This window comes from Lampris incognitus, chromosome 8, assembly GCF_029633865.1.
Source record: "Lampris incognitus isolate fLamInc1 chromosome 8, fLamInc1.hap2, whole genome shotgun sequence".
Taxonomy (NCBI): domain Eukaryota; kingdom Metazoa; phylum Chordata; class Actinopteri; order Lampriformes; family Lampridae; genus Lampris; species Lampris incognitus.
Window position 1 is genome coordinate 61,562,563 of NC_079218.1, and position 25,628 is coordinate 61,588,190.

Sequence of the window (25,628 nt, forward strand, 5' to 3'; positions counted from 1 at the left end):
GCTTTACCATGTCACTTCACTACAACCATCTGTTCCATGATCTCCACAATGATGAAACAACCACAGCCAAGCTTTACCATGTCACTTCACTAGAACCATCTGTTCCATGATCTCCACAATGATGAAACAACCACAGCCAAGCTTTACCATGTCACTTCACTAGAACCACCTGTTCAATGATCTCCAAGATGATGAAACAACAGCCACCACAGCCAAGCTTTAACATGTCACTTCACTACAACCATCTGTTCCATGATCTCCACAATGATGAAACAACCACAGCCAAGCTTTATCATGTCACTTCACTACAACCATCTGTTCCATGATCTCCAGGATGATGAAACAACCACAGCCAAGCTTTACCATGTCACTTCACTAGAACCATCTGTTCCATGATCTCCACGATGATGAAACAACCACAGCCAAGCTTTACCATGTCACTTCACTAGAACCATCTGTTCCATGATCTCCACAATGATGAAACAACCACAGCCAAGCTTTACCATGTCACTTCACTACAACCATCTGTTCCATGATCTCCACAATGATGAAACAACCACAGCCAAGCTTTACCATGTCACTTCACTAGAACCATCTGTTCCATGATCTCCAAGATGATGAAACAACCACAGCCAAGCTTTACCATGTCACTTCACTACAACCATCTGTTCCATGATCTCCAGGAGGATGAAACAACCACAGCCAAGCTTTACCATGTCACTTCACTAGAACCACCTGTTCCATGATCTCCACGATGATGAAACAACCACAGCCAAGCTTTACCATGTCACTTCACTACAACCATCTGTTCCATGATCTCCACAATGATGAGACAACCACAGCCAAGCTTTACCATGTCACTTCACTACAACCATCTGTTCCATGATCTCCAAGATGATGAAACAACCACAGCCAAGCTTTACCATGTCACTTCACTACAACCATCTGTTCCATGATCTCCACAATGATGAAACAACCACAGCCAAGCTTTACCATGTCACTTCAATACAACCATCTGTTCAATGATCTCCACAATGATGAAACAACCACAGCCAAGCTTTACCATGTCACTTCACTACAGCCATCTGTTCCATGATCTCCACAATGATGAAACAACCACAGCCAAGCTTTACCATGTCACTTCACTACAACCATCTGTTCCATGATCTCCACAATGATGAAACAACAACCACCAGAGCAAAGCTTTACCATGTCACTTCACTACAATCACCTGTTTAATGCAACAGTAATAACAATAGTATTAGTAGTGGTAACAGTAGCAACAGTAATAACAATAGTATTAGTAGGTAATAGTAGCAACATCTATAAGAGTAGTTGATAGTAGTAGCAGCAACAATATTATCATTAGTACTAGGATAGTTCTTCCAGTACTAGTGGTATTAGTAGCAGTTGTAGTATCAGTGAAACAAAACTTACTTGTTGCTGTCTTTGTCAACCACTAGACAGTTGACCGAATGACGGAGACAGTAGATTCCTCCAAACACAGCACACATCCTGAAACACACAAGAATACACAAATCAAGTTCATGATGTGCTACACTCCACCCTGCTTCTCATGGTTACTTCGTCTGTTAACTGAACACTTCCTGTCAACGACACCTTACAGCAACCATACTGAAGATCTGCTGAAGATGTCCTGCCTGGTGGGACATTGCCAGAAAATATTATAGGGTGCAGAGTATTTTCATCTTCATCATGGTAGCCAGATGAAGAAGAGTAAGGCAGGTAGTGTTGAGTCTGAAGAAGAAGTGAAGGTGTTGTGTCTCACCAGCAGATATGGCAGAATAAGCTGGTAAAAGACCTTCACCAACACATAGTACTACATCAGTACGTACCACATCCAGGTCAACCTCTGGGGTTGTCCTGGATGACCTGGAGGTAGTGGCAGAGGTGAGGATGAGAAGGAAGATGGACGCCATCTTGATGAATCCCTCCCATCCCCTCCACGAGGAGCTAATGGGGAGGGGGAGCTCATTCAGTCAGACACACTGCCCCCCGGCAAAGCACAAAACGTCTCGGTCAGTGTTTTGTACCACCAACAATCGGCTCCACAACAAGCCTGTCCCCCCCTCTTGATTCAGTACCACAATTACCACCTGTCTCCTTCCTTCACACCCCTCACACTTACCCCTCCCTCTTGCCCCTCCAGCCACCGATACCTCCTGACATAAATCCGTTATATCTGACAGATCCCTTACACCTGACAACCCCCAGCCCACACCTCATATCTACTGATGTTATATCATATGTATCTCATATCTACTGATGTTATATCATATGTATCTCAGATCTACTGATGTTATATCATATGTATCTCAGATCTACTGATGTTATATCATATGTATCTCATATCTACTGATGTTATATTGTATGTATGTATCTCATATCTACTGATGTTATATCATATGTATCTCATATCTACTGATGTTATATTATATGTATCTCATATCTACTGATGTTATATTATATGTATCTCATATCTACTGATGTTATATTATATGTATCTCATATCTACTGATGTTATATTATATGTATCTCATATCTACTGATGTTATATTATATGTATCTCATATCTACTGATGTTATATCATATGTATCTCAGATCTACTGATGTTATATCATATGTATCTCATATCTACTGATGTTATATTGTATGTATGTAACTCATATCTACTGATGTTATATCATATGTATCTCAGATCTACTGATGTTACATTATATGTATCTCATATCTACTGATGTTATATTATATGTATGTATCTCATATCGACTGATGTTATATTATATGTATCTCATATCGACTGATGTTATATCATATGTATCTCAGATCTACTGATGTTATATTATATGTATCTCATATCTACTGATGTTATATTATATGTATCTCATATCTACTGATGTTATATTATATGTATGTATCTCATATCTACTGATGTTATATTATATGTATCTCAGATCTACTGATGTTACATTATATGTATCTCATATCTACTGATGTTATATTATATGTATGTATCTCATATCTACTGATGTTATTTCATATGTATGTATCTCATATCTACTGATGTTATATCATATGTATCTCATATCTACTGATGTTATATCATATGTATCTCATATCTACTGATGTTATATTGTATGTATGTATCTCATATCTACTGATGTTATATCATATGTATCTCAGATCTACTGATGTTACATTATATGCATCTCATATCTACTGATGTTATATTATATGTATGTATCTCATATCTACTGATGTTATTTCATATCTACTGATGTTATATTATATGTATCTCATATCTACTGATGTTATATTATATGTATGTATCTCATATCTACTGATGTTATATTATATGTATCTCATATCTACTGTTGTTATATTATATGTATGTATCTCATATCTACTGATGTTATATTATATGTATCTCATATCTACTGTTGTTATATTATATGTATGTATCTCATATCTACTGATGTTATATTATATGTATCTCATATCTACTGTTGTTATATTATATGTATGTATCTCATATCTACTGATGTTACATTATATGTATGTATTTCATATCTACTGATGTTATATTATATGTATGTATCTCATATCTACTGATGTTATATTATGTATGTATCTCATATCTACTGATGTTATATCATATGTATCTCATATCTACTGATGTTATATTGTATGTATGTATCTCATATCTACTGATGTTATATTATATGTATGTATCTCATATCTACTGATGTTATATCATATGTATCTCATATCTACTGATGTTATATTGTATGTATGTATCTCATATCTACTGATGTTATATTATATGTATGTATCTCATATCTACTGAGGTTATATTATATGTGTCTCATATCTACTGATGTTATGTTGTATGTATGTATGTCCAGTCTACTGATGTTATGTTGTATGTATGGCGGTCACTTATATTAAAAATAATAATGATAACAATAATCGTAATAGCAGCAACAACAACATCTGCACATAAAACAACTTCTACTGGCACAATGGAAAAAACGGACGTTTTGGCTCTTGGCTTGGCATGCATGACATAATTTGGCCGTTGGAGAAAACAAATTGGGGAACCTTGCCTTAAGGGAAGGGTCAGTGCAGATCAATACCAAGTTATTCTGAGTGACCACCTTCATCCTATGATGAGAGATGTCTACCCTGATGGGAGGGGTCTCTTCCAGGATGACAATGCCCCCATCCACAGGACACAAGGGGTCACTGGATGGTTTGATGAGGATGAAGATGATATAACTCATATGCTGTGGCCTTCACAGCCACCAGACCTCAGCCTAGTGGAACACCTATGAGAGATTTCTGACTGATGTGTTAGACACAGCTCTCCACCACCATCATCAAAACACCACCTGAGGGGATATCTTCTGGAAGAATGGTGTCAACCGTCCAGTAGAGTTCAGAGACTTGTAGAATCTATGACAAGGAGCACTGGAGCGGTTCTGGAGGCTCGTGGTGGCCCAACATCTTACTAACACACTTAATGTTGGTTTGTCCTTTAATCTGTCACCTGTCAATATGTGACACACACATTACCTGTATTTAACGGGAAAGTATCCATGGAGAATGTTGCTATGACATCAAACTACAAATATAAAAACTCTAGTCTGATACTGAACCATCATGTGCAGCAGGTATTATCTCAACTTTTTAAGTTCAAATTATTTACTAAATTATTTAGAACCACTTCTTAACAAGAGCACAGTGGCAGAGATAGACATTATAATCGTCTTTGTTGGGAACACAATGATACTGGATCATTGTCTTCAATCTGTAACTGGAGAATCTAAAATGAGATATTATTTACATCTGATCCTGATTGGACCATTAACATTAACATTGTGAAATAGTAGATGTTTTAACAGAGGTTCAACAAAGCTAACGTTAACTCATCTGAATCCCCTTTTCAGCTAACCCGACAACAAGCTAACCGACAACAAGAACAGCCGCTGACACATCAGAAACACTGGACAAGTTCTAGCTAAGGACTGGTTTGTTTGAACATATTAAAGGTGACAGAGAACATCTTACTTGCACCTCATGCAGGTTGGCGTTTGTGTGAATGAAACCACATGGACAGTACAGTACCAAGTGATGAATCTGAAGACAGGGACAAAGACAGTAGAATGATGGTCTGTGAATGAAACCACATGGACAATACCAAGTGATGAATCTGAAGGGAGGGACTAAGAGAGAAGACTGATGGTTTGGGACTGAAACCACATGGACAATACCAAGTGATGAATCTGAAGACAGGGACTAAGAGAGAAGACTGATGGTCTGTGAATGAAACCGCAGGGACAATATCAAGTGATGAATCTGAAGACAGAGACTAAGAGAGAAGAGTGATGGTCTGTGAATGAAACCGCAGGGACAATATCAAGTGATGAATCTGAAGACAGGGACGAAGAGAGAAGAGTGATGGTCTGGGACTGAAACCACATGGACAATACCAAGTGATGAATCTGAAGGGAGGGACTAAGACAGAAGACTGATGGTCTGGGACTGAAACCACATGGACAATACCAAGTGATGAATCTGAAGGGAGGGACTAAGACAGAAGACTGATGGTCTGGGACTGAAACCACATGGACAATACCAAGTGATGAATCTGAAGACAGGGACTAAGAGAGAAGAGTGATGGTCTGTGAATGAAACCACAGGGACAATACCAAGTGATGAATCTGAAGACAGGGACTAAGACAGAAGAGTGATGGTTTGGGACTGAAACCACATGGACAATACCAAGTGATGAATCTGAAGACAGGGACTAAGAGAGAAGACTGATGGTCTGTGAATGAAACCGCAGGGACAATATCAAGTGATGAATCTGAAGACAGAGACTAAGAGAGAAGAGTGATGGTCTGTGAATGAAACCACATGGACAATACCAAGTGATGAATCTGAAGACAGGGACTAAGAGAGAAGACTGATGGTCTGGGACTGAAACCACATGGACAATATCAAGTGATGAATCTGAAGGGAGGGACTAAGAGAGAAGACTGATGGTCTGAGACTGAAACCACATGGACAATACCAAGTGATGAATCTGAAGGGAGGGACTAAGAGAGAAGAGTGATGGTCTGAGACTGAAACCACAGGGACAATACCAAGTGATGAATCTGAAGGGAGGGACTAAGAGAGAAGACTGATGGTCTGAGACTGAAACTACAGGGACAATACCAAGTGATGAATCTGAAGGGAGGGACTAAGATAGAAGACTGATGGTCTGAGACTGAAACCACAGGGACAATACCAAGTGATGAATCTGAAGGGAGGGACTAAGATAGAAGACTGATGGTCTGAGACTGAAACTACAGGGACAATACCAAGTGATGAATCTGAAGGGAGGGACTAAGATAGAAGACTGATGGTCTGGGACTGAAACCACATGGACAATACCAAGTGATGAATCTGAAGGGAGGGACTACGAGAGAAGACAGATGGTCTGGGACTGAAACCACATGGACAATACCAAGTGATGAATCTGAAGGGAGGGACTAAGAGAGAAGACTGATGGTCTGAGACTGAAACCACATGGACAATACCAAGTGATGAATCTGAAGACAGGGACTAAGATAGAAGAATCATGGTGGTACAGAAAAAAAAAAGAGATTTTGACAATTTTCTAATCAATGACGATTATAATGTTAATTAAAAAAGCACAAAAGTTTTAATGTCTTACAATATATATTATTAGATGCACTCACACACAAACATTTTTGGAGTCGGGTGTCCCCCCCAAAGACACACACACACACACGCTCACACACATACACACAGTCTACCAAGACGGTGCAGCTAAACATGAGACTACACTGTGAGAGGGTTAGAAGCCAGGTTCATGAGGTGTTCACATATAAAAATGCATTTTTAAATAATTTCTACTGATATAGACTTTCTTTTTTTTAATAAAATAATGTAATTAAAGTAAAAATGAAAGTGTTAAAACAAAGTAAATTATGCCGGGCAGTCTTATGAGTGTGTGTGTGTGTGTGTGTGCATTTGAGCTGTGACAATATCTGCTGAATATCACCAAATATGTAAATGAGCTAAGCCTGAGGCGACACCTTCTTTATTAGAATTCATAAGATATTCTACAGCATCAGGAGCATGTATCACCAGTCTGCTTGTTAGTGAGCCTGGCTACTGACTGGCAGGTCAATCCAATAGTAAATAAACTACAGCTAACAGCTAAATAAAATGCTAGCCATGAGATGTTAGCCATTACATTACATTACATTCCAGTCATTTAGCCGACGCTTTTATCCAAAGCGACTTACAATAAGTGCATCATTTAACGTAGGAGATCAGGAGAACTACTAGTCATCAGAGGTCATAAGTGCATCTAAACAAGCATCTAAGAGCAAAACCAGTGCTAAAGTAAAAGCGCAAGAAAGAGATTTGTGTTTTAAATGAGTGAATACAATAAGTGCTAAGAACAAGTAACAGGGAAGTAGTTCTTCAAGAGGTGAGTTTTCAACCTGCGCCGAAAGATGGGCAGCGACTCCGCTGTCCTGACATCAGTGGGGAGTTCATTCCACCACTGTGGGGTAGGACAGAACCGAGCCGGGACCGGGTCGATCAGCAGCAAGGGCCTCTGAGTGACGGGGCAACCAGGCGTCCCGAGGCAACAGAGCGAAGCGGTGGGGTGGGGGTGTAGGACTTGACCATGTCCTGGAGATAGGAAGGAGCTGTTCCTTTCACTGCCCTGTAGACTAGCACCAGAGTCTTAAACTGGATGTGAGCAGCAACTAGGAGCCAGTGTAGGGACATGAGAAGGGGAGCTGTGTGGGAGAACTTAGGGCGGTTGAACACCAGACTAGTTGCAGCTTTCTGAACAAGCCCCAGAGGTCTGATGGCCTATGCCGGGATGCCAGCAAGGAGGAAGTTGCCGTAGTCCAGCCGGGAGATGACCAGAGCCTGGATGAGCACCTGTGCCATCTCCTCGGTGAGGAATGGGCGAATCCTCCTGATGTTATAGAGGAGAAATCTGCAGGAGCGAGCAACCGATACAACATTTTCAGCAAACGACAGTTGGTCGTCCAGGATCACACCCAGATTCCTCACAGTCCGAGTTGGCGTCACCATGGTGTTGTCAATGGTGCCACAAAATAATGGGCTAAAAGGTAAATAAGCTGTGAGCAGCGGGATCAAACTATCAGGCGGCAAGCTAGGTAAACTATCAGGCTGTAAGCTAGGTAAAATGCTAGCCACAGGCTATAAGCTACAGGTAATAGGGGAAGGCAGAAGTTATTTGCTAATTGAGACAACACTGCAGGAGAGAGACTGGTAACAACTCTGAGAGTCAGACAGATCAAATGACTGACAGACAGAAAGACACATGGACAAGTAAAGAAAAACACAGGTTCTCACCTACAGAAACACTGAGGGATCTCTCCCAGGCCATACAAGGGAAACAAAAAGGGGGTGTTGCCATAGCGGCCTAGGCAACGCAAGAAATGTCGTGTGGATGCCAATCCCTCCTCTGTGGGTGTGTCCTCCGTCACCATGGCAATAGAGTGAAGCAGGAAGTGCTGGAGGTTGTCTGTTAACTTCTGGGAGCGGAGGAACTCCAAATATGGCCGACCAGCAAAGGCTAGAATGAGATTAGAGCGGAGAAGAGACAGTTATTTTCTCTAATATAAACTCCTCAAAGAACAAGATAAAAAAGGCATGTAAAAAACAACTAAAACCCTAAAGGAAGCGTTCTACTCCTGAAAACTAAATGCTGAATAAAGGCTTACCTCTGGATAGCTGGCTAGCAGACTGTCTAGCTGCTCTGATAGACTACATCTGTTAGTAGTAAACACTGGATAGCTAGCTAGCAGACTGGCTAGCTGCTCTGATAGACTACCTCTGTTAGTAGTAAACACTGGATAGCTAGCTAGCAGACTGGCTAGCTGCTCTGATAGACTACCTCTGTTAGTAGTAAACACTGGATAGCTAGCTAGCAGACTGGCTAGCTGCTCTGATAGACTACCTCTGTTAGTAGGAAATACTGGATAGCTAGTGAGCAGACTGGCTAGCTGCTCTGACAGACTACCTCTGTTAGTAGTAAACACTGGATAGCTAGCTAGCCGACTGGCTAGCTGCTCTGAAAGACTACCTCTGAATAGCTAGCTAGCAGACTGGCTAGCTGCTCTGATAAACTATAACTCTGCCACACTTGCAGGCATGACTGCTTAGCTGCAAGTACAACAGTAGGTTCATGAAACAAATCATTCTCTAAACCAAAAATGCTAAACTACCCGAGAAAAATGAGTGTGCTTGCTTTAGCTGAACAGTAAAATTAGTTTAGGTCAATGAAAAGCCTTATGTGATGTTGAACATCATCAGTTCTCTCCAATTAAAGAGCCTCCAAACATTCTATCATTGAGATTAATTTTTTTACCCAAGTTAAATATCTAGGTGTAAAAATGCTGCACAGTTAAAAAGTTGAATGGTAATCACCTTAAACTGGAAATCTAGAAAATAAGACTGTTGTAATACACTTATATGATACAATAATGGTCTGGAGACATGTAAAACAACCCCATCTGGGTGAGTTTAACAAGAAGTAACATTACCTAGAGAGCATTTATACCCCCTGATGATTAGAAATGATAATAAATTGTCTATTACATGAAACTGTTAGAGGAAGAGGACTGCTACCACACACTAAAACAGGAGGGTCTGAGTGCATGCCTACCCTCGTGCTCCTGAGCCGAGCTTTCATCATCCAAGCAGGAAGTCAGAAACTTCATCAACATTCTTTTCTCCACCACAGTCAGCTGTCTGCTAGCAAACACATCAGCCCTGCTACAAGGAACCTACACACACACACACACACACACACACACACACACACACACACACACACACACACACACACAGTGTGTAACCCAGCCACTGAGGATGCACAAGCCAGTGCATTCTTAGTGCCGGCCCCAAGCCTGGATAAATGGCGATAGCCGTGTCAGGAAGGGCACCTGGCGTAAAACTTTTGCCAAATCAAATATGCGGATCAGATTTCCATAGCGGATCGGTGGAGGCCCAGGTTACCAACAACCGCCACCAGTACTGTTGACCAGCAGGGTGCCGGTGGAAACTAGGCTACTGTTGTCTGGATGCATGCTCAATAATCCAGGTAAGAACATCAAAGAAGGTTTAATCAGTTCATCTGGACACAACGTTTACTGACAGATACATTTCATCCTCACCTAAGTGACCTCTTCAGTCTCACCTGACTGCAGGTACCCCACCCTTATACACAATACAGTGGCATAACGGCCCAAACCAACAACCAGTTTCATATGCAAATATGGGTGTGATCTTTAACTAGCATTACAATGGTCATGTGTACTATTCAGATGATTTGGGAATGTTTGCAATTACAGCATTGTAAGATGGTGACAGAACACAACATCGACCAAGTGTGTCTGCTCCTGAAGCTGTGTCTTCACCCCACATACTTCACATACAGGGGGCAGTACTATAGGCAGAGGCACGGGGGTGCTATGCGTTCCCCAGTCTCACCTGTAGTGGCCAACTTGTATATGGAGGAAGTGGAAAAGGCTCTGATGTCCTATCCAGGGTCACCACCTGGCCATTGGTTCAGATTTGTGGATGACACCTGGGTTAAAGTTAAATCTCAGGACGTAGCACATTTCACCAACCACATGAACCCTGTGGACACCACATCAAGTTCACCAGGGAGGATGTGAAAAATGACAGGTTAGCCTTCTTAGACTGTGAAATTACAGTTGGTGATGGGGGACATTTGATTGTTGATGTTTACCGTAAACCAACACATACTGATCAGTACTTAAGGTTTGACTCTCATCATCCACTGGAGCACAAACTAGGAGTCATCAGGACGCTGGACCACTGACAACATCCCCACTGACACAGCGGCCGGGGAAGGGGAGAACTCCCACATTAAACAGGCTCTGGTTAAGTGTGGTTATCCTAAATGGGCGTTTGTCAAAGCCAGAAAGACCCCAAACAGTCAATCAAACAGTCAATCACCAGCCAATCAAAAAGAGGAGAAGGAAAACAGCTGTCTAAGTGCAAACCAGTGGTGATTCTGTATGTGGCGGGAGTGTTGCAACAATTGAGACGCGTATTTTCCAAACACCGTGTCTCATTTGCTTTTCAAACACCAACACACGCTGCGCCAGAAGTTGGTCCATCCCATGGATCGGGTCACCCGGCACAAACAGAGCAATATAGTGTAGCTGTTAAGTGCCTGGATAATTGCTGTGACTTGTACACTGGGGAAACTAAACAGATGCTGGCCAAGAGGATGGCACAACACAGGAGAGCCAACATGTCAGACCAGGACTCCACAGTCTACACCATTACAGGCCAGGACTCCAGTCTACACCATCTACAGACCAGTGGCCATGCTTTCAGGGATGAGGATATGAACCTCCTCGATAGGGAGGAACACTGGTTTGAACGGGGAGTCAAAGAGTCCATCTATGTGAAGAGGGAACGACCATCCCTGAACCGAGGGGGGACCTAAGAGTACATCTGTCACCATCTTACAATGCTGTGACTGCAAACATTCCCCAACCCTCTGTGAATAGTACACATGACCATTGTAACTCTAGTTAATGGTCACACCCATATGTGCAAATGAAACTGGTCGCTGGTTTGGGTCGTTATGCCACTGTATTGTTTATAAGGGTGGGGACACCTGCAGTCAATGTATTGTTTATAAGGGTGGGGACACCTGCAGTCACTGTATTGTTTATAAGGGTGGGGACACCTGCAATCAGTTTAGAGTGAAGAGGTCAATTAGTTGAGTGATGAAACATATCTGTCAATAAACGTTGTATCCAGGTGAACTGATTCAACCTTCTTTGATACGTTACTGTTGGGCGAAGGAGAAGGAGGGGGGAAGGCATGTCCAGAGGCAGCAGGAGAGGAGGAAGGGTAGGAGTGTGGAGGTGAGAGTCAGAACTTTGAATGTTGGCACTATGACTGGTAAAGGGAGAGAGCTGGCTGATAAGATGAACAGAAGGGGACTAAGGCCAGGAGTATCGGAGGTGGGTTCAAACTCTTCTACTATGGTGTGAATGGGAGGAGAAATGGGGTAGGGGTAATTCTGAAGGAAGAGTATGTCAAGAGTGTGTTGGGGGTGAACAGAGTGTCAGACAAAGTGATGAGTATGAAGCTGGAAATCGAAGGTGTATTGATGAATGTTATCAGCGCATATGCCCCGCAAGTTGGGTGTGAGATGGAAGAGAAAGAAGAATTCTGGAGTGAGTTGGATGAAGTGATGGAGAGGGTACCCAAGGAGGAGAGAGTGGTGATTGGAGCGGACTTCAATGGACATACTGGTGAAGAGAACAGAGGTGATGGGTAGGTATGGTGTCAAGGAGAGAAATGTGGAAGGACAGATGGTTGGATGGAAGGATGGAAATGGCTGTGGTGAATACATATTTCAAGAAGAGGGAGGAACGCAGGGTGACGTACAAGAGTGGAGGAAAGTGCACACAGGTGGAGTATATCTTATGTAGAAGGTGTGATCTAAAAGGGATTGGAGACTGCAAGGTGGTGACGGGAGAACGTAGCTAGGCAGCATCGGATGGTGGTCTGTAGGATGACTTTGGAGACCAAGAAGAGGAAGAGAGTGAAGACACAGTCAAAGATCAAATGGTGGAAGTTGAAGAAGGGAGACTGTTGTGTGGAGTTCAGGCAGGAGTTAAGACAGGCACTGGGTGGTAGTGCAGAGTTGCCAGATGGCTGGACAACCACTGCAGAAATAGTGAGGGAGACAGCTAGGAAGGTACTTGGTGTGTCATCAGGACAGAGGAAGGAAGACAAGGAGACTTGGTGGTGGAATGAGGAAGTACAGGAAATGATACAGAGATTATTAGCAAAGAAGAAGTGGGATAGTCAGAGAGATGAAGAAAGTAGACAGGAGTACAAGGAGATGCAGCGTAAAGCAAAGAGAGAGGTGGCAAAGGAAAAGGAAAAGGTGTATGGTGAGTTGTATGACAGATTAGACACTAAGGAAGGAGAAAAGGACTTGTACCGATTGGCTAGACAGAGGGACCAAGCTGCAAAGGATGTGCAGCAGGTTAGGGTGATCAAGGATAGAGATGGAAATGTGCTGACAAGTGAGGAGAGTGTGCTGAGAAGGTGGAAGGAGTACTTTGAGGGGCTGACGAATAAAGAAAATGAGCTAGAGAGAGAAGGTTGGATGATGTAGGGATAGTGAATCAGGAAGTGTAGTGGATCAACAAGGAGGAAGTTAGGGCAGCTATGAAGAGGATGAAGAGTGGAAAGGCAGTTGGTCCTGATGACATACCTGTGGAGGCATGGAGATGTTTAGGAGAGATGGCAGTGGGGTTTTTAACTAGATTGTTTAACACAATCTTGGAAAGTGAGAGGATGCCTGAGGAGTGGAGAAGAAGCATACTGGTACCGATTTTCAAGAACAAGGGTGATGTGCAGAACTGTAGCAACTACAGAGGTATAAAGTTGATCAGCCACAGCATGAAGATATGGGAAAGAGTAATAGAAGCTAGGTTAAGAGGAGGAGGGATGACGATTAGCGAGCAGCAGTATGGTTTCATGCCATGAAAGAGCACCACAGATGTGATGTTTGCTTTGAGAATGTTGATGGAGAAGTATAGAGGAGGCCAGAAGGAGGTACATTGTGTCTTTGTAGATTTAGAGAAAGCATATGACAGGGTGCCGAGAGAGGAGGTGTGGTATTGTATGAGGAAGTCAGGAGTTGCAGAGAAGTATGTAGGAGTGGTGCAGGATATGTATGAGGGAAGTGTGACAGTGGTGAGGTGTGTGGTTGGAATGACAGATGGGTTCAAGGTGGAGGTGGGATTACATCAAGGATCGGCTCTGAGCCCTTTCTTGTTTGCAATGGTGATGGACAGGTTGACGGACAAGATCAGGCAGGAGTCTCCATGGACGATGATGTTCACGGATGACATTGTGATCTGTAGCGAGAGTAGGGTGCAGGTGGAGGAGAGCCTGGAGAGGTGGAGGTATGCACTGGAGAGAAGAGGAATGAAAGTCAGTAGGAGCAAGACGGAATACCTATATGTGTGAATGAGAGGGAGGACAGTGGAATGGTCAGGATGCAAGGACTGGAGGTGATGAAGGTGTATCAATTTAAATACTTGGGGTCAACTGTCCAAAGTAACAGGGAGTGCAGAAGAGAGGTGAAGAAGAGAGTGCAGGCAGGGTGGAGTGGGTGGAGAAGAGTGTCAGGAGTGATGTGTGACAGAAGGGTACCAGCAAGAGTTAAAGGGGAGGTTTACAAGATGGTAGTGAGACCAGCTATGTTGTATGGTTTGGAGACAGTGGCACTGATGAAAAGACAGGAGGAGGAGGTGGAGGTGGCAGTGATGAAGATGATAAGATTTTCACTGGGACAGATGAAGAAGGACAGGATTAGGCACAAGTATATTAGAGGGACAGCTCAGGTTGGACGGTTTGGAGACAAAGCAAGAGAGACAAGATGGAGATGGTTTGGACATGTGTGGAGGAGAGATGCTGGGTATACTGGGAGAAGGATGCTGAATATGGAGCTGCCAGGGAAGAGGAGAAGAGGAAGGCCAAAGAGGAGGTTTATGGATGTGGTGAGGGAGGACATGCAGGTGGCTGGTGTGACAGAGGAAGACGCAGAGGACAGGAAGAAATGGAAACGGATGATCCGCTGTGGCGCCCCCTAACGGGAGCAGCCAAAAGAAAAAGAATGTGTGTGTGTGTGCGTGCATGTACTTACCTGTTCCACTTTGCCGTGGCGATAGGTGAGGATGCGGGTGACATTCTTGAACTCTGCATAGCGACTGACATTAGATTTGATGAGCAGGTCGACCAGCGAGCCCCGTGAGTACATGAGCTAATGAAATAAGAAGAAGAAAAAGGAAACTTTCAGAAAAACATTAGATCATAACAGAGGTTGGAAGTTGGAAATTCTGGACGTACACCAACTGGGCAAGTGTTGTATAAATTAGTAGCACAGATGGACTAGTAGTAGTCCAACAAATATAATGCAGTTTTAAGGTTTAAAATGTTACACCAAAAGGTTGAGCAACGCAGGGTTCCTCCAGCTCGCCGCAAACACTCCACCTTGATGTCATCAAGATCTGTTGATGTCACCAAGATGGCGCTGTGGACGGGAGCCTCAGGTCTGCGCACTCTTGTACTTTCTCTGTTTTTGTTCATTTGTCTAGTTCCCAGCGCCTCCTTGATAGGGATGACACACAGCAGGGAGGAACTTTTAGGTCTCCAACTGTCCACGGGACAAACTGAACAGACTTTTTACCGACTTTAATTGAACATTTTAATGGAAGTCTTGCCGAGGTCTTGATCGGTACAGCCCTGTGCGGACTACAACGACGACTCCGAAGGGGGAAGCAAGCTGGCAGAGATTTAGAACCATGCTCCTTTCAATTCACCGAGCCAATGTCCACTCTCTGGCCAACAGGAATCGGGAATCAGGAACACTGTGTCGTTTCATTTCATGCACTTGTGTACAGCAGGGTCCGAAATTAACTTTTTGGCTTACCGGCCAAGGGGACTGGTAGATGAAAAAATCTACCGGCCAAGCATATTTTTTACCAGCCAAAATAATTAGTAGCCTTTTTTGTGCCATACATAGGTTTTCAATACATTTCAATGAGAGAATAAGGTATTGTGTTGAATAAAAGCTTTTAAAAATGTGACAAGAGCAGATCTGAAGCAAAAATATTTTCATGTAAAATTAGTCTGTGGTTAAACGATAAAATGTTACAAGTGTGACTTCATGTTTTGTTTGCAGTATTATTGTAACTACTCGAGTGCTCCACATGCCCGTCCCTAGTCCCGGACCACTTCTCACTCTACAGCAGCCACTCTCTCTGCACCGCCCATGGAGTCTGGCCTCCTGCTCCTGACAGAGTCTTGGTGCCACAGATCAGCAGCACTGGTTGGGTCATACTCCCGAATCTCGGGAGATGACAGCTGCTCCATCAGTAGATCCCAGAGTGTGTCTGAGTTGAGGTTGGGCCGCCAATCAGTTTTAACGTGTTTCATGGTGTTGAAGCTCGCACACAGCTAACGTTAGTGCAAGCTAGGTGTCGCATACTAGTGCTAGCTGGCTAACATTAGCTACAGCCAGCACGTTGTTTACGCTATATAAGGATATTTTGAGATGACAACTAAATTCACTTACTCGCACGTCCATTCGAAGTCGGAGAGTGGTCTGGCCTTCTTGCCAGTGGCCTGCACAGTCCTAAACATGTTCTGCATTCTCCTGCTGGTCTGCTCGGACATGGCTATTAGCGCCTTTACGGAGGATGCTGTGAGGACAGGCTCCGACTGAGCCCGAGAGGCCTTCATACAGGTAATGTGACGTCTGGAGGTCTCATGTTCCCTGATGGTTTCCACCTTCATTATCTTGTTACCGGTGACAAATGAATTATACTGGCGTCAGACGGAGCAACTCATTATCACGGTCTGTGCGTTATACTCCAGCCAGCCTCTCGCAGCTCCTTTATCGTCATACCTCCACTTTTCACTAAACTTCCTTTTTTTTCGGTTTGGTGGTGATGGTGGCTTCTTCCTCTTCTTCAGGGCATGGTTGTCTTTTTGATGGTGGTTTCGTGCCTTCTAAATATCGCCACGTAACTGGTGTTGCTCGCTAACGTTAGTTAAAAGAACAGAGTAGGCCAGTACCGAGTTTGATGGCTGCTGCTGTCGTTGTTCCTCTCGAGTGTGTGTGTAATGTTACCCGCCAGTAGCGTCTAGCAGCATCCTAATGCACTTTGATTCGTTAGTTTCTGTTATGCTGTTGCTATGTTATTGCTGTTGCTAAGGAGGGAGAGAGGGAGAGAGGGAGAGAGATGGGGGGGATTAAGTGGCTGGATTTCACTTTTTTTGTTACTCGCCATGTGGCGGGTAGGCTTCTGAGATTTACTCGCCAATCAGAAAATCTACTTGCATTTGGCGGGTGGCGAGTGTTAATTTCGGACCCTGGTGTATATGAAATGAAACGAAATGCCATTCCCCCCAGCCCACAGCAGTACAACACACAAGACAAAAACACATGCAAAAACTATAAGAACACACACACCCAAACTAACACACATACTCAAATTAACACACATACCCAAACTAAACAAAAAATCACTGTCCAAAGGAATGAACGCCAGTCAGGATGACTGTTGGAACCGCCAGTCTGCATGGGCTAGCAGTTAGCCTAGCCCACCCCACTTCCGCGTCCTGTCAGACCGCCCTCGGCATTTCCTCCTTGGACACAGCTCCAGGCAGGGGCCGTGGTTCCCGGGCCCACTGGACAAAGCAGACCAAGCTCTGCCAGCCAATCCAGTGCCAGCTCTCCCAGCCAGACACCCTCGACACCTCCCCGCATTCCTCATGACAACACCAAAAACACCACAGTCAACGCCAGGTGAGATCACCGCCAGACCGCCCTCAGTGTTATCGGAACTGCTGGTCTGCACGGGCTAGCAGTTAGCATAGCCTGCCCCGCTGTCCCAGCCGATCCAGCATCAGCTCTCCCAGCCATCAAAAGGACACAAAACTTAGACACAGACGTGGACAAAGACACTGCATGGACCACACTGGGTGAGGCCGCTGCAAATGTGAATTCATGCAGCCATCTTCCGACACTGGAAGCAAGAAGGAAGTGAGGGCAGCTATGAAGAGGATGAAAAATGGAAAGGCGATTGATCCAGATGACATACCTGTGGAGGCATGGAGGTGTTTAGGAGAGATGGCAGTGGAGTTTTTAACTAGATTGTTTAACACAATCTTGGAAAGTGAGAGGATGCCTGAGGAGTGGAGAAGACGCATACTGGTAACGATTTTCAAGAACAAGGGCGATGTGCAGAACTAACAACTACAGAGGTATAAAGTTGATCAGCCACAGCACGAAGATATGGGAAAGAGTAATAGAAGCTAGGTTAAGAGGAGGAGGGGTGACGATTAGCGAGCAGCAGTATGGTTTCATGCCAGGAAAGAGCACCACAGATGTGATGTTTGCTTTGAGAATGTTGATGGAGAAGTATAGAGGAGGTCAGAAGGAGTTACATTGTGTCTTTGTAGATTTAGAGAAAGCATATGACAGAGTGCCGAGAGAGGAGGTGTGGTATTGTATGAGGAAGTCGGGAGTTGCAGAGAAGTATGTAGGAGTGGTGCAGGATATGTATGAGGGAAGTGTGACAGTGGTGAGGTGTGTGGTTGGAATGACAGATGGGTTCAAGGTGGAGGTGGGATTACATCAAGGATCGGCTCTGAGCCCTTTCTTGTTTGCAATGGTGATGGACAGGTTGACGGACAAGATCAGGCAGGAGTCTCCATGGACGATGATGTTTGCGGATGACATTGTGATCTGTAGCAAGAGTAGGGTGCAGGTGGAGGAGAGCCTGGAGAGGTGGAGGTATGCACTGGAGAGAAGAGGAATGAAAGTCAGTAGGAGCAAGACGGAATACCTATGCGTGAATGAGAGGGAGGACAGTGGAATGGTGAAGATGCAAGGAGTAGAGGTGGTGAAGGTGTATGAGTTTAAATACTTGGGATCAACTGTTAAAAAGTAACGGGGAGTGCAGGAGAGAGGTGAAGAAGAGAGGACAGGCAGGGTGGAGTGGCTGGAGAAGAGTGTCAGGAGTGATTTGTGACAGAAGGGTACCAGCAAGAGTTAAAGGGAAGGTTTACAAGATGGTAGTGAGACCAGCTATGTTGTATGGTTTGGAGACAGGGGCACTGACGAAAAGACAGGAAGCAGAGCTGGAGGTGGCAGAGTTGAAGATGATAAGATTTTCACTGGGAGTGATGAAGAAGGACAGGATTAGGAACGAGTATATTAGAGGGACAGCTCAGGTTGGACGGTTTGGAGACAAAGTAAGAGAGACAAGATGGAGATGGTTTGGACATGTGTGGAGGAGAGATGCTGGGTATATTGGGAGAAGGATGCTGAATATGGAGCTGCCAGGGAAGAGGAGAAGAGGAAGGCCAAAGGGGAGGTTTATGGATGTGGTGAGGGAGGACATGCAGGTGGTTGGTGTGACAGAGGAAGATGCAGAGGACAGGAAGAGATGGAAACGGATGATCCGCTGTGGCGCCCCCTAACGGGAGCAGCCGAAAGTAGTAGTAGTAGTAGTAGTAGTAGTAGTAGAATTAGGTTCTTTAAGCTTATTAAGACGAAGGAACTGGGAGGCTTATCCTTGCCAAATCTATTGGTACACTACTATTGGTCAGCGCAACCTAGAATGATGACAAACTGGTTTATAAATTGGCAGGATTCCTTCTGGGTTCGGTTTGAATCTTTAGCATCCCTTTAGCTATCCCAGAAGGCTTAAATCCCTCCCCTTCATCAACAATATAGATCAGATGATTTCTCTTAACAATATAATTGTTTATAACACAATACTAGTCTGGAGGGATGTGAAGAAATATTTGGATATCCCTTCTGTTATCTCCATTTGGTCTCCCCTAGCATTGAATCCTAAACTTCCAGCACAAATTAGCAGTATTGGTCTATCGGAGTGGAATTCTAAGGGCCTATCAGATCTTGCAGACCTATTGGTCGCTGACTCTTTAAAGTAATTTGAGCAAATTAGGACTGACTGAAACATTCCCCATGAAGATTTTTTTAAATTTCTCCAAATTCATCATTATATAATCTCTTTTAAGAAAAAACGTGATCCACTTTGAAGAACTGGAAAATACTATGGTCTCAGCCAAATCTCGCAAAGGCATGATTTTGGAGATTTATGCTCTACTACGGTACTCTGATACTTCAGGTGATGATTCCCTGAAGCCGCTGTGGGAATGTGATATGGGAGTAACATTTAGTTCTGCAGATTGGATCAAGATTTGCAGCGGGATCTTCCCGAAATGTACTTCAATTCCTATCATGAGCAAAATTTAAAAATTTTCCATAGGACTTATTTCACATCTATTCACCTCCAGAAAATGTCCCCCAACAGCTCAGACCTCTGCTATAAATGTAAAAGACACAAAAGTCCTTTTATCCATCTGTTCTGGTCTTGTAACTGAAGTCAGACATTTTGGAAGGAGGTCCATTCTGTGATCCAATAGGTTGCCCGTAAACGATTTACATGACTTCTTCTTTTTATTTGTTGAACCACACACCGGACAATCTGTTTGATGCAGATATCAAATCTCTTAACAGTTCTTTTATGCATCCATTCTCCAAACCGCTTATCCTGCTCCCAGGGTCACGGGGATGCTGGAGCCTATCCCAGCAGTCATTGGGCGGCAGGCCGGGAGACACCCTGGACAGGTCGCCAGGCCATCACAGGGCCCGTCCACACACACACACACACATTCACATCTGGGGACAATTTAGTAAGGGAGAGTCAGCTGACCTACATGTCTTTGGACTGTGGGAGGAAACCGGAGCCCCCGGAGGAAACCCACGCAGACATGGGGAGAACATGCAAACTCCACACAGAGGACAACCCGGGATGACCCCCAAGGTTGGACTACCCCAGGGCTCAAACCCAGGACCTTCTCGCTGTGAGGCGACCGCGCTAACCACTGCGCCACCTTGCTGCCTAGTTCTTTTATTTTTGGCTAAAAAGTGCATCTTTTCTGCGGTGGTCCGCATCGCAGGTCCCTGCAGTCAGCATGTGGATATCATTGGTATCGGTGCTTCTCCATCTGGAGAAACTTACTCATGATCTCAACCGTGAATCGGACAAGTGCAGGAGACTAGAAGCCTTCGCACTCCTTCCTGCAGGGACGCTGACCCTCTTGTCTCTCCCTGAAGGGTAGTGGCTGATTACTCTGTTTGTGGTCTTTGCTTGCTTCCTGTCGTGTTCTTGTGAAGTCTACTCGTACTTATTATTGTGGCTATTTTTCATTTATTTATTTGCTTTTTCCTTTCAATATAACTTCTACATATTACAGTGTCTGTTGCTGATTTTGGGGTGGGATTTATTTGTTTTGTGTGTTTTTCTGTTGCTGTTTGTGAGGTGTTCTGTATTATTTAACCTTTGACACCAAGTCAATGTTGAACCTCCGTCCTTCCTTGAGCAGCTGAGTGTAGCTGATCTTCTTCCTGCTTGGCTCCGATTGGCTCTGAGTAGCGGAGGGGTGTGGTTGGCTGTCTGTCTGGATGACCTGTGTGATTAAGACATCATTTAAAACAAATGCACATCAATACAATGCTCTGTTGTTCCTCCATTCATTCATCCATCTGTTAGGTACAAAACTGACTTGTTTATCGTTACCTCTTCCTTTGGTTCTGTGGTCTCCTCCTGGGCTGACTCAGCTTCTGACGTCATGTCAGCTGACAAGATTTCATAGAGACACAGAAGCTCAGAATCAGAATCATGTTTATTGACCATGTAGGTTTGCAAATACATGGAATGTGACTCTGGTTTCATGGCTCTCTCAGTGTACTTAACATAGAATTACAACACAACAATCTTCACATATATACACAAGGATTGACTTAAACAGGAGTAATAAGAGGTGATAAAGTGCAATGGTGCAGAGAATATATCCGAGATGCTGAAATACACGTTAGCAGGTTACTTACATACATGGCTGAGGTAGATGGACATGACAGAGCATACCAGTATACGTACAATGTACAGTACAGTATATAAAAAATGGTTGGATTTATTGAGCGTACTTCTCTCAGCTAATATCAAGATATACCCACAATCCTAAAATTCCCTTCAGGGTAATCGATTGTGTTATTAATGGTCCCTCCACTTCTCTTTTTGAACCTGATGTTGAGTTGTCCGATAAATTTCTCACTCATTTTGTAACTAAGATGGAGAATATCAGGTCCCAAATCCAGCCAGGCTCTTGCATTTGTTCCATTCCCCATGTTAATTCTGCCTCTTTTACCCAGTTTCAACCAATTAGTTTCAGTGTTGGAGAGTACAGCCTCCAATATGAACTCCTCCTCCTGCATCCTAGACATCATTCCCACTAAGCTGCTCAAGGAGGTATTTTCAACTATCAGCCCCATTATTCTGCAAATTCTTAATAATTCTCTGGCCTCTGGTTCTTTTTCAGACAGTTTAATCATGCCACTGTTCACCCATTGCTGAAGAAACCTAATTTACATCCTCTGTCCCTAAGTAACTACAGACCAATCTCCAAACTGTTTTTTTTTAAGATTCCGAAGAGAGTAATTTCTTCTCAGTTGATTTCTTTTATGAACACTAATACTGTTTTAATAGTTTCCAGTCTAGTTTTAGAGCACTTCATAGTACCGAGACAGCTCTAGTTAAGGTCATTAATGATCTACTGCTGACTGCCGACAGAGGTGACTGCTCGAGTTTAGTTCTTTTAGACTTAAGTGCTGCCTTAGACACAGTCGATTACAACATCCTCTTACATCGCTTACAGACTTGGGTTGGTATCAAGGGCTCGGCTCTTAGCTTATTACACTCTTACCACACCAATAGAACTTTTTCTGTTGTTCTGGGTAACGCTATCCCCTCGGTGGCTCATTTGAGTTGTGGTGTCCCTCAAGGCTCAGTTCTTGGCCCCCTTCTCTTGGCCAAGTCATTTAAAATCACGATCTGCTCTACCATTTTTATGCTGATAACACTCAGTTATACATGCCACTAAAACCCACAGATCCTAGCACCCTAGCAAATCTCACAACTTGCCTCTCTGACATTAAGTCCTGGATGTCCAAAAACTTTCTCAAATTTAATGATAAGTCTTAGGTCATTATGTTTAGTTCCAAGACATCCATCAGCCCTTTTGTTACTAATCTTGGTGGTCTGTCAGGTAGTCTTAAGCAGGCTGCTAGGAATCAAGGGGTGACAGTTGATGCTAACCTCAATTTTGATAGTCTCATCAAACATATTGTTCAGTCATGATTTCTCCAGCTCAAGCTAATCTCCAAAATTAGGCCATTTTTATCAATTGCCGATATGCAAAAAGTTGTACATGCCTTTATCTATTCTCAGCTCGACAACTGTAATGCACTTTATTCTGGTATCAGCAAGGGCTCCCTCCACCGTCTGCAGTTAGTACAAAACGCCGCTGCTTGGCTCATTATTGGCACAAGGAGGCATGACCATATCACTCCTGTGCTTGCCTCCCTACACTGGCTCCCTTTTATATTTCGAATTGATTTTAAAAATGTATTGCTCACTTTTAATGCTTTAAATGGTCTTGCTCCTACATACATTTCCCATTTGTTGACCTGGTATATTCCCCCATCAACCATTAAGATCCGCAGATGGAGCCCTGCTGGTTATTCCCAGGTCTCAGTTTGTTACAAAGGGTGATCGGGCTATTGCTGTTTGAACTCCCACACTATGGAACTCTCTTCCTGTTGAATTAAGACAAACCAAGTCTTTAGCTTCTTTTAAATCTCATCTTAAAAACTTTTCTTTTTAGGAAAGCTTTTACAAATGTTTGATATTTGTTTTTATTTTTACTCTTACTTATTTGGTCTTACTCTTATTTTTGCCTTGTCTGGTTTTTTTGTGAAACACTTTGTAACATTGTTTTAGAAAAGTACTATATAAATAAAATTCTTATTATTCTTATTATTCTTGACAGTGTTAAGCGTTCATTTGAATCACAGCCCACGGAAAGAAACTTTTTATATCTGGGTGTTTTGGGATACAGTGCTCTGTAGCGCCTGCCAGAGGGGATGAGTTGGAACAGGTTGTGACCAGGGTGTGATTCATTCTATGTTAATGTTAACCTACAGATCCACATGTTAACCTGTACATGTAACCTGTACTGTGCACTGAAGTTTCTGGTTGGCATGAAATTCGAACCTGTACTTCCTGGATCAGTGGCTCCATCTCCTGCCCCTCCACTTTCTGATTCTGCGCTGTTTGGAGCATCTGCACTCCCAGTGCCCTCCTCTTTTTCCTCACTAAATATGGAACAGTTATATTAAAATGTATGTTAATCCAACTTGTAAAATTAATATAAAGCATTATCATTATTTATATTATCTATTTTAGAGCCCTTCAAAAATTTTGCCAAACAAAAGCAAACAACATATGCATGAAAATCAGCTGAAATGCTAACAGACTGCTAATAAAGATAGACTGGTAGCATGTTTAGCCATTTAGCTGAACTCTGCTGTAATGCTACCAGAAAGGACAATGTGCTGCCGTTACTGTTTATGTTCCCATGAAAAGTGGCAGACTTTGGTGTACTGGTGATTAAAATAAAGAAAAAGTCAAAGTTTTGTCAGTACCTGGCATAGCAGAAGACTTGTAGGTTGGTGACTGGGGCAGAGTCTTTGGAAGACAGACGAATCAATTCTTCTCCTTCCTCTAGAAGATTAGACCAATCCTGGACCACTTCCGGGTGGGAGTCTGCCTTCTGACACAAACAAAACAATTTAATTCAAGCACATTAACAATGAGCTTTGTTCTGGGCCACAGTGGCGCCGGCAGCCGTAATCCTGTACGCACCGTGCGTACATTTTTTTATGATTCTGTTCGTTTTTTTGCCATTCACGCCATCCATCCATCCATCCATTCATCCATCCATTGTCTTAACCGCTTATCCTGCTCTCAGGGTCGCAGGGATGCTGGAGCCTATAATAGTAATAATAATAATAATAAATCAATCTTATATAGCGCTTTTCTAATACTCAAAGTGGCTTTACAATACACGGGGTGAAACAAGACGACGGATAAACAGAACACAGACATACAGGGGTGGATGGGAAGGGGGGCTACGAGAGGGAGAAGCGGCAGCCACACACGACACCAGCAGTACTCTCCCACTTGGACAGATATGAAGGGGAAGAAAACCCAACATCATAAATCACATAAATCACAGATGAAGTCTGAAGAGGTGAGTCCCGACCAATGACCTGAATGTGGGCAGCCCGCAGCAGTGTTCGATGCGCTTGGGGAGGGAGTTTGGGAAGGAGTTGAGGGAGGGGGCAGGTCGAGCGCTCAGTCCCCAGAGGATGGGGGGGGGGGGCACGAGAAGGCAATGGAGAAAAGGTGTGTCTTGAGACGGGATTGGAAGAGTGGGAGGGATTCTGAGTCTCTAATGATTTGGGGAAGTGAGTTCCAGAGCCTGGGAGCTGCTCTGGAGAAGGCTCAGTCACCAAAGCCGCGGAGGTCGGACCTGGGGGTGGAGAGAATGGAGGCTGAGGTGGACCTGAGGGCCCGAGAGGGTTGGTAGGGGGAGAGGAGGTCGGTGATGTATGGGGGGGGCAGTTTGTGAAGGGCTTTATAAGTAAGAACCAGGATTTTGTAATTGATCCGGTGGGGGTTGGGTAGCCAGTGGAGGTCTTTTAGGACTGGGGTGATGAGGTGCCAGGATTTGGTGAAAGTTAAAAGTCGGGCAGATGCGTTCTGGACCAGTTGGAGTCTCTTTATAGAGCTAGCACTGATGCCACAGAGGAGTGAGTTGCAGTAATGAAGGCGGGAGGAGATGAAGGAATGGATCAGTATCTCAGCAGCAGGGCATTTGAGAGAGGATCTTATTTTCGCAATGTTGCGAAGGTGGTAGAAGGAGGATTTGATCACTATCCCAGCAGTCACTGGGCGGCAGGTGGGGAGACACCCTGGACAAGCCACTAGGCCATCACACAGGGCCCCCCCCCCCCACACACACACAC

General features: G+C 43.8%; 1 protein-coding gene across 2 annotated transcripts in view; it reads right to left on the reverse strand.

Moving 5' to 3' along the window:
- The window catches only part of chm (CHM Rab escort protein), a 106,596-nt gene that overhangs the window by 66,129 nt on the left and 14,839 nt on the right, over positions 1 to 25,628 (reverse strand). Inside the window, exons 4-11 of one of the 2 annotated variants that reach the window (XM_056284492.1) lie at positions 24,243 to 24,367; positions 23,812 to 23,912; positions 21,280 to 21,338; positions 21,041 to 21,169; positions 14,805 to 14,921; positions 9,753 to 9,873; positions 8,438 to 8,660; positions 1,438 to 1,515 (exon numbers count right to left, since the gene is read on the reverse strand). In XM_056284492.1, coding sequence (XP_056140467.1) covers positions 1,438 to 1,515; positions 8,438 to 8,660; positions 9,753 to 9,873; positions 14,805 to 14,921; positions 21,041 to 21,169; positions 21,280 to 21,338; positions 23,812 to 23,912; positions 24,243 to 24,367 — 953 coding nt within the window. Of the gene's footprint in view, positions 1 to 1,437; positions 1,516 to 8,437; positions 8,661 to 9,752; positions 9,874 to 14,804; positions 14,922 to 21,040; positions 21,170 to 21,279; positions 21,339 to 23,811; positions 23,913 to 24,242; positions 24,371 to 25,628 lie in introns of both variants that reach the window. The other variant, XM_056284491.1, reaches the window with a different exon arrangement.